This window comes from Natator depressus, chromosome 10 (assembly GCF_965152275.1).
Source record: "Natator depressus isolate rNatDep1 chromosome 10, rNatDep2.hap1, whole genome shotgun sequence".
NCBI lineage: Eukaryota > Metazoa > Chordata > Testudines > Cheloniidae > Natator > Natator depressus.
Window position 1 is genome coordinate 78,385,114 of NC_134243.1, and position 14,470 is coordinate 78,399,583.

Sequence of the window (14,470 nt, forward strand, 5' to 3'; positions counted from 1 at the left end):
GCAAATCATGTAGTGCACTGCCTACTTTCTTTTTAGAGTTGACAGGTGTGTAGGCGTGTAGAAAAGCGTTCCTGTCACTGTTCCAGAAAACAGCCTCCGGTAGATCTGAAGGATACTGTACCTTCTTCTGCAGTCACAGAATTGCACCTCTTTTTGAATAGATTGTAAAAATACACACAGCTAAAATGAATAAAAATCAGCAACTCAACAAATATTTGAAGTATTCAGGCACAAAGATTTACAGATAATGTATTACCTCAAAAAGTATTTTAAGAGTATTAACGTTGTGGTATATTATTAATTATTCTGTCACGGATGTGAATCCGAAATGATCTTACCCTCTTTTAAAATGTAAATAGAAATCTGTTTGGTTTGGTCTAATGGGTTTGGCATTATTGGTAGTGTGCTTTGAAAATGAGGAGTTCTTTTCTGCTTCTCTGGGGCTAGATTGTGACATTACCATCTAGCACAGAGTAAGCGGCAGCAGTCTCCTTTCCTGTCTCCCAGCTGCTCCAAGGAAGGAGTATGCTGCTTCAGGTTTCAAGGTTCACTGTCCAGATTGATGGGCCTTAAAAGTGACGTAGCTTAAGTGGTAGCATCTGGATGACATTTTGCCCCTTCAGGAGTCCCTGGTGAGATTATGTACTGCACCTTTAGAAGGCCCAGCTCTGTCCCCAGGGACAAGTAGGGACTAAAGTGGATTTTAGCCAGCTGTTCACCCTCCAGATTCTGGACTGCTCAAGGGGCCTTTGTCTAATTTAGTTGTCCCTTGGGGCCTGTCTAAATTATGGTAGCCTTTCTGGGCTTCCCTATGGGCAGCAGCACTGGCCAGATTCTCCACTGGTTCTGTGCTGTTGGCCCTGCCTCTGACACATTCCTTCTGATTCCAGCCATGCTCCTGGCATACCTCTGTGCTGTGACTGAGAGTGTGACAGCCCTGGCCAGAACTGGGGCTTTTACCGGGTATAAAGGGGCCGGCGTAAGATTATGAACCTCTCCCCATGTATGGCAATATTATTGATTGATTGATTGGGAAGCTGATCTCTGCTACTACTCACACAAAATCTGAAAAAGTAGCCCCAAATACATACATACCTTGCAAGAAAATCCTGCCTTTCAATTGGTCCGCATACATATACCTAAATTTAACTTAGACGTATGCACAGCACATTTGTTCTGGTTTGACTTTATTGCAGTGAATTGCTTCGAAATGCAAAAGCAGAATTGTGAAATTACTGCAGTTACAGAAATGTTCCTTGTGCAACAGGCTGGGAATTATGTCTACAGTGTTGTGTCTGAGGCCACGTCTACACTACCCACTGGATCTGCGGGTAGTGATCTATCTATCGGGGATCGATTTATCGTGTCTAGTGTAGATGCGATAAATCGATCCCTGATCGCTCTGCTGTCGACTCCGGAACTCCACCAGGGTGAGGGGCGAGAGGCGGAAGTGGAGTTGACGGGGGAGCGGCGGCCATCGATCCTGCGCCGCGAGGATGCGAAATAAGTGATTCTAAGTCGATCTAAGATGTGTCGACTTCAGCTACGCTATTCTCGTAGCTGAAGTTGCGTATCTTAGATTGAACCCCTCCCTGTGTAGACTAGGCCTGAGGGAAGAGGTAATGCAACATACCCCAAGAGAGTTATGACTAGGCAGGATGGGAACGGAGCCAGCCCCCAACCCTGTAAACCTAATACCTTGACACTGGTGTTGCATTTTCTTTAAAAAGACGTAAGTTCTGCTAGTTGGTTGTTTTTTTCCACCTTTATTGCCCTAGAAGGCATTCTGTAGGCATAGTCCCTCCAGCCTGACTGTTCAGGCATGGCACTTTCTAGAATTACAGGGTGCCTTTAGCAAATGGAGTGACATTACTACTGCTCTGTTTAGATGATCATGGCTACAAAATCTGGACTCGTTCACTACTGCAGAGTGTCTAATATCTGTGCTTGTGCTGGAAAGTCATAGAAATGAATGAAATGGTAGCACCTGTTTTAAAATAATACTTGGAATACTGAAACATTGGATGGCTTGATTATTTCTTGTTTTGATGGAACTCTGGCAAAGGCATAGCTTTTTGACAATGAAAAACTGACTCCAAGACCGCATACAGCAATGGTGATGAATTTTAATAGGTAGTTTTGTCTTTTAATAAGAGTTTTTTATATAAAGATACAGTATCTACCAGACTTTTTCACAGTCAATTACTACCTCTTCCCGCTGATCAAGCTGCCTTAATGTTTCTCACAGTGCACTGGTCTTGAAGACACTGGTATATGAATTCCCCATAATCTTCCTCTTCGTTTGTTTTGTAAAATTTCATATGCAAGGCCCTGGGACGACAGATCTAAAGAAACTTGGGGATCTGTAGGACTTTCTCCAGTCCTCTTGCACCATGTTCCTCACTCTACAACTTAGCTGTTATGGGGAATTTCACCTGGTAAGGATCGAAAGAATCGAGATTTTCCTCTGCTCTTTCCAAACTTCTAAGTTCCCTGGGTTAATTCAAATTCTCAGCCTTTGAGAACTTAACTACCAATGTGGTGTTGCTAGAGATTTTTTTAAGTCGTGCAGATCACCCTTTCCCTGACCAACTGAAATCTTATACTGTATTTCTTATCTGTGGCAATTGATAAGGATATTCCATATGAGCAATATGGCAGCTGTAAGATTTGCAAAGAGAAAATGCTGAATTAGTTGGAATTTTTCTCTTCCTCAAAAAGGATATTGAAAAGTCGTCTGGCATCCTGTCTGTATATGAGTCTGGTTTCTTGGTCCTTCCAGTTGTGTATTCCTACCACTGAGAGGGAATCTCTTGTTTCCTCTGACTGGCCTTCAAGAGGGTGCACGAGCCCCTTAAAGGGAAGCTTTGTAGCAGGCCTTTTGTTAGCAAGTGTAACAGTCCCCCTCAAGACTACTTGCAAATAAAGACGTGGATTTTGGCACCCCCCCTCCCCCAATAGTCAGCAGCATACAGACCAGATTTTCTAAAGTTGTTATTCCCCATTGAGGCCAGATTTTCAGAAGACCTCAGTCCCCATTTAGGCACCAAAATCAGTGGCCAGAGCTGAACATGTTGAGTGCTGAACGCTCTGTTATTTAGGCATATGCTTTTCAAAAGTGCCTAAGTGACTTAGGAGCACAAGTCCATTGAATTTCAATGAGACTTGTCCTTCTAAACAACTTGAGTGCTTTAAAAAATCCTGCCCTAGGTGCCTAAATAGGATCTGAGGTCTTTTGAAAGAGAGGCCCAAGTTATGGTGGCTGAGCACTTGTACATCCGTCTTTGAGCTCTTTTGAAAATCTGGCCCTTTGTGTTAGACCCAGGACAGTGTGTCTTCTGCATAGAAATCATGTTAGACAAAAATGATTCTTTGGTTTAATACACCTTAATGGACCATATGTTCTTGATCATCACAGGCCCTATTTAATGCAAATAAATAAAGTAGCTGAAAAGGACACTATGAAGGAGTTCAGTTTTAATGGGAGTGTACTGAAGCTCTGGGAAGGTGCTCCAGGTGTCCATAGGGAGACATTTTAAAGGATGCAAAATTTGGATGGGTGACCCAAAGAATATCCCTCTCCTCACCCTCCTGTAATTTTGTAGCTTTCCCATAAAGCATATAGAGCTGTACTTCCAAAGTGTATTTATCTGTCTTTGTATCTCTTTATTACACAATATGTTCAACATTGGTTAGGAATGTGCATGGAATATTTGTTGTTTAGTTCTGCTTCAGTGACCAGGTGGGTGAGGTAATATCTTTTATTGGACCAACTTCTATTGATGAGAGAGACAAGCTTTCAAGCTATACAGAGCGCTTTTTCAGGTCTGGGAAAGGCACTCCGGGTGCCATAGATAAATACAAGATCGAATAGCTAGTTTAGCATAAATAGTATCAGAGGGGTAGCCGTGTTAGTCTGGATCTGTAAAAGTGGCAAAAAGAGTCCTGTGGCACCTTATAGACAGACGTATTGGAGCATAAGCTTTCGTGGGTGATCCGATGAAATGGAGCATAAGCTTTTGTGGGTGAATACCCACTTTGTTGGTATTCGTCAGAAGTAGGTACTCACCCACGAAAGCTTATGCTCCAATACTTCTGTTAGTCTATAAGGTGCCACAGGACTCTTTGCCACTTTAGCATAAATTAGTTAGCACATATGCTAAGGGACCATTCAAGGTGAAGTGGCCCATGACGAATGGACAATCTGGTCTCTTACTGGCGAGCTGTGAGTGTAGCACGTGGCCATTTGACTAAACTATAACCTGCTGAAGACTTCAGCTGACATGGTACACTCTCTGACTTAGTAAATGGACATGAGGTGAGTGGGCCTGTCAGCATGTGTTCTTTGAAAACATGAGCTGCTTATTCTCATCTGTCAGCAAACTTCCGGTGCAGGGTATAGAATTTGCTTGCATCAATGCTCAAGAGTTTACTGTAACATAATAAAGGGTACTTAACTCCTGTTAATCGTTCCCTGCTCTTATTTTTATCATGTAATTATCTCAGTAAGAAAAGAAACGGAGGACAGCTGCATTCCCCGAAATATATATTTTACTTGACCTGATGCTAAGTTATTTTTCACTGGGCATATTTGAGAAAATTCGTTTGCTAGTTGGCTTTTAGTCTTATGCTTGGGAAGTTAGATGAGGAAAAAGTATGCCTTTTTCTTTACAGCTCAACTTTACAACAGTGTCTGTCTGCCGGACTCCTTTAGCTATTGGGCTTTTCTACATGGGAAAATGTCTTGTTACAGCTATCTTGAAATAGCTATTCCATTATAGTGATACTGGTGTAAATCCCTGTGTGGAACCTGATTCTGGTATAATTACTCTGCTTCCAAATTATTCTGTTTAATTTCTGAATAAAATCACTTTGATCCCAGAATAAAGTGTCCACACAGGGACTTAAAATGGTATTACTATAGTGCAGAAAAATGATTATAGTATAGTTATGCCAGGAAATTTTCCCATGTAGACTAGTTTATATGTAAAGTAGCCTTGCAAAATTACACTTGTCCAGGGTGAGTAGATTGCGCATTTTTCTTTTCCTTCGTTCTTTTTTATTAATAAGTGAGTAAAATATTATATTTCTGCTCATCCTCTTGGTAAGGGTGGATGAGCTGATCTTGTGCCTCCGCTAGTAAATCACTATTAAATTCAGCATTATTGCAATGAGAATAGGGTTCAGTACTGGAGAAATAGACCTCAGGAATTCTCAGACTCTGTATACAGCTTGCTTAATAAAGGGATAATGCTTAGAAAGAACTAAGTTAACCTTAATTGTGTCTTGTGTCTTAACTCAACCGTTCAGACTTCTAACTGATCTAAGAGTAGGGTGGCGTACAAATCATGATTGTGATCATATTCAGGGAAAGGGCTGTTAACAATGCCTAGGTGTGTTGTGTGTTGTGTGTGTGTGTGTGTGTGTTTTAACCCTTTCATGCTCAGATGGTTGGATTAAGTTTTCTCACAAATGGGCTCTTAATTGAACCTGCTTACCCCTTCTTGATGCTAATTCCATGTCTGCTGTGGAAGCTCAAAGAGGGATAACTTCTAATTTTGGGTGCTCTCTTTGGCTCTGAAGGAGCAGTTTAGCGGAAGTGAAGTGAGGGAAGTCATGTGCCTGATAATTTTACCGTCCACTCAGACTTATTGCTATATTAAGATAATTTGTCGCTGCTGTTTAGAGAAACTACCTTGCAGCAATTGAAGTGGTCTGTGTCTGGCTGAGAACTCAGAATGCATCTTCCCTTCAGCCATGGTTTTGAAAGTGAATAGTATTTATAAAGTGATGCTTATAAATGGTTTTGCTGGATATCATCCTTCACTTCTTTAAAATCATCCCTAGAGAACGTGTTCCTGCTGCACTCTCTAAAAGGCTGTGAGCCAGCTCCTGAAATCCTTACTCTGACAGTACTGAGTTCATTGGGAATGTTGCCTGGGTAAGAGCTTCATGATTTGGCTGAGCAATAATTTGAAGGCTTGTCCCTAGATATTTGCTGCAGCTGCAATTTATTATTATTGTTGGATTCAGGAATCACTGTATCTGCATGGATTCTTGTTCAGATGTTCTGTTTCTTAGATATGAAATACTTCTAAGATCTGGAGTTAAATTATGGTTTGTTTTCTTCATGTAGAAGTTGAATGTATTGGCTGCTGTCCCAAATTTAGCTGTCCTTTGAATTGCTATATTTGGCTCTTCTTTATTTTTCTACCAATATTAAATCAAGCTTTCTGGTTGGCATGTTATTGACCAGAATAAGTAGTGAACTTGAAACCTTTTTGACTGATTATTATTGAAGCAGTTTATTTTGTCCCTGTAGTGGCTATTTTATGTATGTATTTTCTGTTTGTGCATGATTTGAATGGCTTAATTGCTTTATTCTATTGGCTATGCTTTATTTGCTCCTGTTCTCTGCCTGTGGTACACAAAAATTTAGTCTCTGGAGGATTGTAATACTTTGGTGTAATACTGGTTGTTGGGGTGATGTGTGAGTACTAGGTGGTCTTGGTGGCCTGTGACATACAGGAGGTCAGACAAGATGATCTGATGGTCCCTTGTGGCCTTAAACTCTCTGACTTTCTTTGTATCACAATGCAAGTGAGAGGTTTTTGAATGGATTGTCAGATCTTTAATCACATGTGAAGATCAGTGTTTAAAACATTCAGACAAACTTTGCAGGAAGTTGCATATCGCCTATTAAAAATCTGAATCCAAAAATAGTTTGTGTGGAGGTGGTATAATATTAATCAAACCATTAACCAGTACTGCGGAGTCATTGAACCCACTAGGTGGATCAAGGAGTTCCACCAGACATGAATTTGGTCCAGTGCCTCAAAGAGGAGGGGGATAGACATTATCTAGCTGCTTTTGTATTATTTTGTCAGTACTGAAACTATTTACATACACCAAGGACCTAGTTGTGTGACTCTTGTGAGTGAGCACGTAAGACGTGATCCGGCAAGATGATGCATGTAAGTGTAAGGATTCAGGGTCTTACTCCAGTAGTCTTTGATTTCAGTGGTACTGCTCCTCTCACCCCTGCAACATTGTTTAGGCCTGGTCTACATGTAAAAGTTAGATTGATCTGGCTATGTCATTCAGAGCTGAAAACTTCACGCCCTGACTCCCGTAGTTAGATTGACCTAACCCCCAGTGTAGATATGGATAGGTTGACAGTAGAGTTCTTTCAATGACCTAGGTACCACCTCTCAGAGAGGTGGATTAACTATATTGATGCAGAAACCCCTTCTGTTGATGTTGGAAGTGTCTATACAATGGTGCTGCAGTGCCATATCTGTGCCGCTGTAACGGCTGTAGTGTAGACATCTCCTTAGTGAGATCAGATAGCTTAATGAAATTACACTCTCTTTGCTGCATAGGACAAATTTAGAGGCGCTGCAGAAGAAGCTGGAAGAGTTAGAATTGGATGAGCAGCAACGTAAACGTCTTGAAGCTTTCCTTACTCAGAAGCAAAAAGTTGGGGAACTGAAGGATGACGACTTCGAGAAAATCAGTGAACTGGGAGCAGGAAACGGCGGTGTGGTCTTCAAAGTATCTCACAAACCTTCTGGCCTCATTATGGCAAGAAAGGTGAGAACCTCCGTGGCAACAGGAGCTTTAATGATGCCTTTTCAAAGCTTAGTGCCCATCACAAAGTGACATTGACATACAGAATATTACTAAAGACCACTTCCAGGAGAAGTGGAGATGCCTTCTCAAAATAGCAAAGGTCAAATACTTCTTTAGCCTCCACTTCCCCTATCTGTGGAGATGGTATTATGTTCCATGTTGTCGCAATGAAAGGCCAATAATCCCCTCCCTTTTTTGTTAGCAGCTTCTCATATTTTGTAAAGTAAGAGGTATTTTATTTACTGCCAAAAATCTTCTCTCTCTGACGCAAAATCTAAATACACCATAGAACCTCACTAATGACTAGGATATCCACAACTAATTACTAAATGTTTTGGATTAGCATAGCGGCATATCCTGTCCCCTAAGCCAGGCTTGTGTACAGAGGCTTAATACGTTTTACACTGTTGGGGTTGGAGGAGCGGGAAATTCTTCTCCTCATACTTCTCCCTCCACAGGCTGCTGAAGAGGAGTAGACCTACTCTGTGTCTGCTACTGCACCATCAGGGCTCCTTTATTGTGGAGCAGGGGGAATGGCCAATGGAACCGCTGTCTCAGCCCCCCTGTCTCCTTCACTGGAATTCAGGAAGAGCCCCTTGTCTGTGTAGTAGGAATACCCTGCCGCAGGAAGAGCTCTTTCTGGCGAAATAAAAAATGTAACTGTATGCATTTGGCAAGTGTCATGTAATTATTTAATATTGCATAGCATGCTAGTAAATCATGATTATTAATCATGTTTATTAGAGTAGCGACTAAGGGCCAACCAAGAATAGGGTCCCATTGTCCTAGGTGCTGCACAAACGGAGAGCAGCAGACTGCCCTGGCCCTGAGTAGCTTGCACTCTCAATAGACAATGCAGACAGGGGAAAGGGATAAACACAAAAGTAGCATGAACAATGTGATGGTGATAACATCATGTTATTGCCACAATTTATTTATTGTTTGAGATGGTTTTAGTTAAGAGGGGATCAGCTAAATGGAAGGGAGAATAGGGTGAGAGGGGTGGGTGTGGAATGAAGCTGACTGAAGAGACTGTCCTGGTGGGTGGGAAGAGAGGGAGAAAACAGCCAATTAGCACAGGGCAGAGGCTATCGGAGAACTTTCTGCAGTTCTCACTAGAATATCCAAGCGTCCTGAGGCCCCTCCTTTGGCTACTTCTGGTTCTACTGGACAGAGTCTCTGGCTGCCTGTTCTCTGCAGTGTCCCCCCAAGGTCATATGGTGGTGTGGGTTGGGGAGTGGAGGTGAGGCATCACTTGGACCCTAGTGCCCCCAGTATGGAAGAGGGGTCTCCCCTCTACAGTTCTGGGTCAAGGTGGTTGTTGGGGGCAGGGACTGTGATGGTTCAGCTCCATTTCACCCCCCCCAATCCCCCCCCAACCCTAGTGCAGCAGTCTGGCAGTTTCTGTAAGAGGAGTAGATTGAAAACTTTCCATCAAAACTCTTTTTCATCTGAAAAATTGGATTTCAGGTACATGAATTTTTTCATGAGAAGTGTCCGCGTTTTGTGGAGGTTTTTTTTACTTTCACTGAAAACAAAAAAACCTTTGATTTTTTGAAATGCTGCTCTGGTATCTCATGAGAACTGTAGTTCAGTTGCCTTTTTCCCCCGTTCTCTATGTGCTGGGTTCCCTGCCAGACTACATCTCTCATGAAGCACTGTGGTCAGGAACATCTATTATGCCCTGCTTTGGCTCAGCAAGAGGGGAGGCCATCATAAATCACAGGAGATGTAATCCAGCTACGGAGCCCCTGGCCCAGAAGGGAATGGGGCATGAGGCACCCACATTATAACCCTTGTGAGGCATCATGGCAGAATTTCAAAATCTGAGTTTTCAGCTGAAAGTTTTTACTTCAAATTTTTGGCTCAAAAGTCCAACATTTCCACAGAAAATTTTCAAGAAAGTGACATTATTTTCATTTGCATCAAAATTTTCCTTGGGGAAAAAAAACATTTTCCAATCAGTTCTCTTCAGTAATATACATTGCTACAATGTTCTACTATCAAAGCTGTGGGAATCAAGGCGAGTTGGCCCTTTTTCAGGGTGAGACTTCTGAAGCTTGCAGATCAGTGAGAGTCTCTTGCACAGAACTGATTTACTTGATTTTTTTTTCACTCATTTTATAAAACATTTAGAGGGAATTTCAGCCTAGTTTGTGTCATTTGACACTTAATTGATTTGATAGCCTATAGGTGATATCTTGGCTTAATTGCTTTTTTTTTAATGTGCCCAGTACCATTTGTTTTCCATAAAGTATTCTCAGTATCTGCACTCTTTATGAGAGAAATAAAAACCCTTTATTTTGCATTAGGCAAAACACAATCTAGCTAAAAAGTGTAATTTTATAGCTTCTCTTTAGATATATATTCATACTGATGAATTTTTTTTTAAATGCCCAAGGTGGGACTGAATTCATTCTTCACTGAATGTATTTGGGACATTACTTTGCAAACATCTGGACAGATGTCTTTCTGCATCTGCTTGAAAGCGATTAGACCTTGTGACATATTTTACTATATAACTTCATTCGTGGATTTTTCTCAGTATACATAGTCTCAATAACTGAAATAGATCCATTAACCGTAAATAGATGGAAGAGGAAAAAAATGCATTGGAACAAAATGTTCCCACTGAACAACTTCTTGAAAAGATAAAAAGCCCACTCCTGGTAATATAAGTACTATACATCAGGTATTCTTTTATGCTATAATTAATGTCTCTCAAGAACTGTGATTGTCATAGAGCAAAGAGTAACATGTTGCATTTTAACAATTATAGTAGATTATCTTTTACTTATCATAATTAGAATTTTAATTTTTATCAAAAGAGCAATTTTCTTACTGCCACTGCAGGTTGGGAAGATTATCTTGCATTTTTGTTTTAATATAGTTGTTTTCTTTTGTATTTTGCTTGTCTTTAAATTGAGGAAGAAAATGTCTTTACACAGTACTCTCATCTGCAATGTTGGGGCTTACTTGTGTAGTTCTAGAATGTCAGAAATGTCCTCCACTTGAAAAATAAATAAAAATCCACACCTTTGGTGCACTCACTGTATAATAAGACTTTTTTATATCTCAGTTGAGGTCTATTTGAGGTTGTGTTATTTATATTAAATATAAAATATTTAGAATATTTGTTTTAGTTGAAATAGACCGTTCCCTAGTGGCCACACACATGCACAGAAAAGTTGCATATTGCAAATTGCATCCTTTGTCAGTTTCACCAGAAAAGCAAGCTATTAACTAGGCACGGAGACTGAGCTATCCCCTGTCTTCAGAGCCTTCTATTCATGTCAAGTTGGTACGGTTCATATGGGGAACTTTTATTGCTCTATGTGTATTGTATCTATTCTGAGGATAATTAGAACTTCACTCTCCATTGCTGTAAATCCAGCATCTTTTCATGAGCACTGGAATTCACATACTGTTGTTTTTATAAAGGGTACAAATATGGAACTCCTCTCCCTCCCCCCGTAACAGGTATGCCTACAGTGTTTAGTATTATTATTTCAGTGGGTTAAAGTAAATATTGTAGCATCCAACTCATGTATTATTTTTTTTTAATTGTCACTGAGGGAACAATAACAATTTGATTTATTTTACAGTTAATTCACTTAGAGATCAAACCAGCTATTCGAAACCAGATCATTCGTGAGCTACAAGTTCTACATGAATGTAACTCTCCATACATAGTGGGCTTCTATGGAGCTTTTTACAGTGATGGAGAGATCAGCATTTGCATGGAACACATGGTAAGTACATGTGTATCTGTGTGTGTTAATCTAAATTTTGGTATCAGACTCCTGTGAATATAAAATCCAATAGATACCATATTCTGAATATATTCATAGAACTTCTGTTAACATGGGAGCCCTTTCTGCATGTATGAGGAGTGGAATATTGGAGTTCAGCTCTACCATGAAAATCTGAGGACTTTTGGATTTAGCATGGTTACAACATGGTTATGTTTTTATGCCCTTTCCAGAGACTGATCCTGTCATATCTGTCATAGTCCTACAAAAGTCCCTATTTTCTTCTCCTTTATCCCTAGTCTTTGAGAATCCACATTATAGCGACCATTCTTACAGCCAGTCAACATGCTGTTTAATTAATCAGAGGCATTACTGTTGAGGAGTATGAGGGGAAAAATAATCTCCTTTTACAGCAACTACCAGCATCGGTGCAGCTCCACCAAAAGTAGCCATCATTGTGACCACCGGTGTAAAAAGGGGTCAGCTGTTTTTTACCACTTGAAAACGAGTTCTGAGCTGGGTTTTTTGACACAATGTTAAAAATACCTGGACTGTAATGCCAGTGGTGGCTTATCATTGGTGCAGCTTCTGTAAATATAGGTATTTAATTTTTCTAGTGTAGATACATTCCCTCTGTTCTCTCTGAAATGATATCTGCCCTGCCCATCCTTTCTGAAATCTTAGAGGAAGTACAGGGGAAACTAGCAAGACCAGAAGCACCATAAACAACGGTTGTTTCATACCAACGTTATTTTTTTGACTTTTTCTTTTTGATAGAAAAGTACACATTATTCTAGCCATCTGCCAGCATTTCTCTAAGCCATATGGAGCCCAATGTTTAGAGCAAGTTTTCTGTGATTAAAGGTCAATCAGATCCCTCCCTTGCTCATCAGGCAGAGGAGGCTTTGAACAATTTCTGTTCAAAGAACCACATTTTCTTTCAAATAAAATGGTATTTATAGAAAGAAGGTTTATTTTATTTTCTGGGGATATTATATGTGATTATATTAATTTTGCCTTGACCTTCTTTAAAGGAAATCTTTAGGGAAAATGTATGGTTGCCTAGATGCATGTGATCACAATCTAATTTATTTTACTATGTGCAAACAGAATACGGTGCTATCCAATAATATATATACTTGATGCTTTAAAGAGGCCTATTCCCCAAAGCTGAAACCAATCTTGAGGAAAACTGAGTGCGTGGAAATGCTTAAACATAAAAACCGGAATGATGATTGGTAATTGTAGTAAAAATGCTTTGATAGATGCCCAAAAAACACAATTCTGCAATCATGAAAGAAGATTTCTTTTAGTTAAAAGCCATCTTGGTTAAGAGGAGAGGTGAAATAAGTGCATGCTGTGTGTGAGTGTGTATTACACATACAAATGGAGAAGCTGATAGCAATGAATACAAATACAGCAGTTAGGAAATGCAGACAATTGATAAGGGAAGCTAAACTTATCAGTCAGTAGGAGTAAGAACAATAAGAAGGAATAATTTTTACAGGAACAAAGAAAATCCTATCAATGCAGATTAAGGGGGGATTTAAATTATTGTCCTTGTCCAGCTGAAAATATCAGAAGTGAATCTTAACTTCAGCTAGCAACAAGTGCTTGACAAGCAAAATATTTGGGGTTTGCTCTTAAAAGCTGCTGAGCTCCTAGACCTTCATAGCAATTGAAGGTTTCAGAGCAGCCATGTTAGTCTGTATTTGCAAAAAGAAAAGGAGTACTTGTGGCACCTTAGAGACTAACAACTTTGTTAGTCTCTAAGGTGCCACAAGTACTCCTTTTCTTATAGCAATTGACGGTATCAGCACCTTGCAGGACTGGGGCCTGATTCAAAGGTCTATAGATTGCCTTGGAGAGTGAATCCTTCTCTCTGATGAATCAGTTTCTGAGAAAAAAGGACTACATGTTTTTTCTACATATTATGTAATGTATGTATTTTACATATATATATATATATATATATTTTTGCACTTTTCTATTGGTGCTTTTATTTCTTTTGGCTGAATTCACATCTGATTACATGAATGTGAGTACGACATTTAACATAGGCTCATATGCACTTTTTAAAATATTTCCCCTGGGAACGTTGGGGTGCACTCCTCTGAATTATAAAAGCTTGCATTGTAGCTTGCATACTATATTGTTCTCTTTAGGGGTATGAAAAGTGACAGAGTACTTTCCACTGCTGTGTTTTGTAAAAGGCAGCAGAAAAATATTATCCCATGGCTGCAGATATGATTTCAAGAACTCTGGAATATTGCAAATCATCAGCCATGTAACTGGATCTTGCTTTTGTTTTAAAGAAATAAAATTTAGAAGTTCTGTTTTTGTTATGTAGTCTCTGTTCTAGAAAATCTGCACAAGGCTACTGTTGAATTAGATCATAATCGGTTGCTAAAAATAAGTATCATTTATACAGCTTTTCTTCTCTGAAGCTCTTAGCAACAGAGTTGCTTGAATTTGAAAGGGTGTAAGTGCATGTGTTAGTAACTTATTTAACTCCGGTAAAATTAGTGGAGTAGTTACTCAACATAAAATCTGAAAAACAATTTTTTAAAATTTTTTTTCTGTTGGTGAGTCATAGCCTGTCCCCTGTGTCTGCATTTGGTGGAGTGCATGACACATTGGCATCCTCCGTTACCATAAATACTGCCTAAAGTTCGTACGGGACTGGCTATCAGTGGGGTTCCAGGGAACATGCTATCGACAACCTCAGTGTTATTTGTTGCAAAAGAGACAGGTTGATATTACCTGATTTCTGAGTGCAGTGGAGCTGATAAATAGTTAAATGATTCCCTACCTAGTGCTCAGAGTTCTTCAGTAACTCCTGTTAACCTTTGAGGTTGGTCTTCAGGTGTCTTTCATAATTGCTATACTGTCTACTCCGAGTGTTCAGGAAATAGAATTACAGAATCAAAACATATACAGACAATGTATGAAAAAACTGTATATGGTTGATGCCTTCCCTATGTTCCTTGTCGTCTTAGATTATAAGCTTTCGAGGGTGTCCATCTCTGTGCACTGTACATAGCACAATGGGGTCCTGATCCTGCTTAGAGCCACTGTGTGCTACT

At 39.9% G+C, this 14,470-nt stretch overlaps 1 protein-coding gene across 3 annotated transcripts in view; it reads left to right on the plus strand.

Moving 5' to 3' along the window:
* The window catches only part of MAP2K1 (mitogen-activated protein kinase kinase 1), a 65,177-nt gene that overhangs the window by 22,724 nt on the left and 27,983 nt on the right, over positions 1-14,470 (plus strand). For 2 of the 3 annotated variants that reach the window (XM_074966590.1, XM_074966591.1), the window contains 2 exons: positions 7,383-7,593; positions 11,238-11,384. In XM_074966590.1, coding sequence (XP_074822691.1) covers positions 7,383-7,593; positions 11,238-11,384 — 358 coding nt within the window. Of the gene's footprint in view, positions 1-5,869; positions 5,942-7,382; positions 7,594-11,237; positions 11,385-14,470 lie in introns of those variants that run through there. The other variant, XM_074966592.1, reaches the window with a different exon arrangement.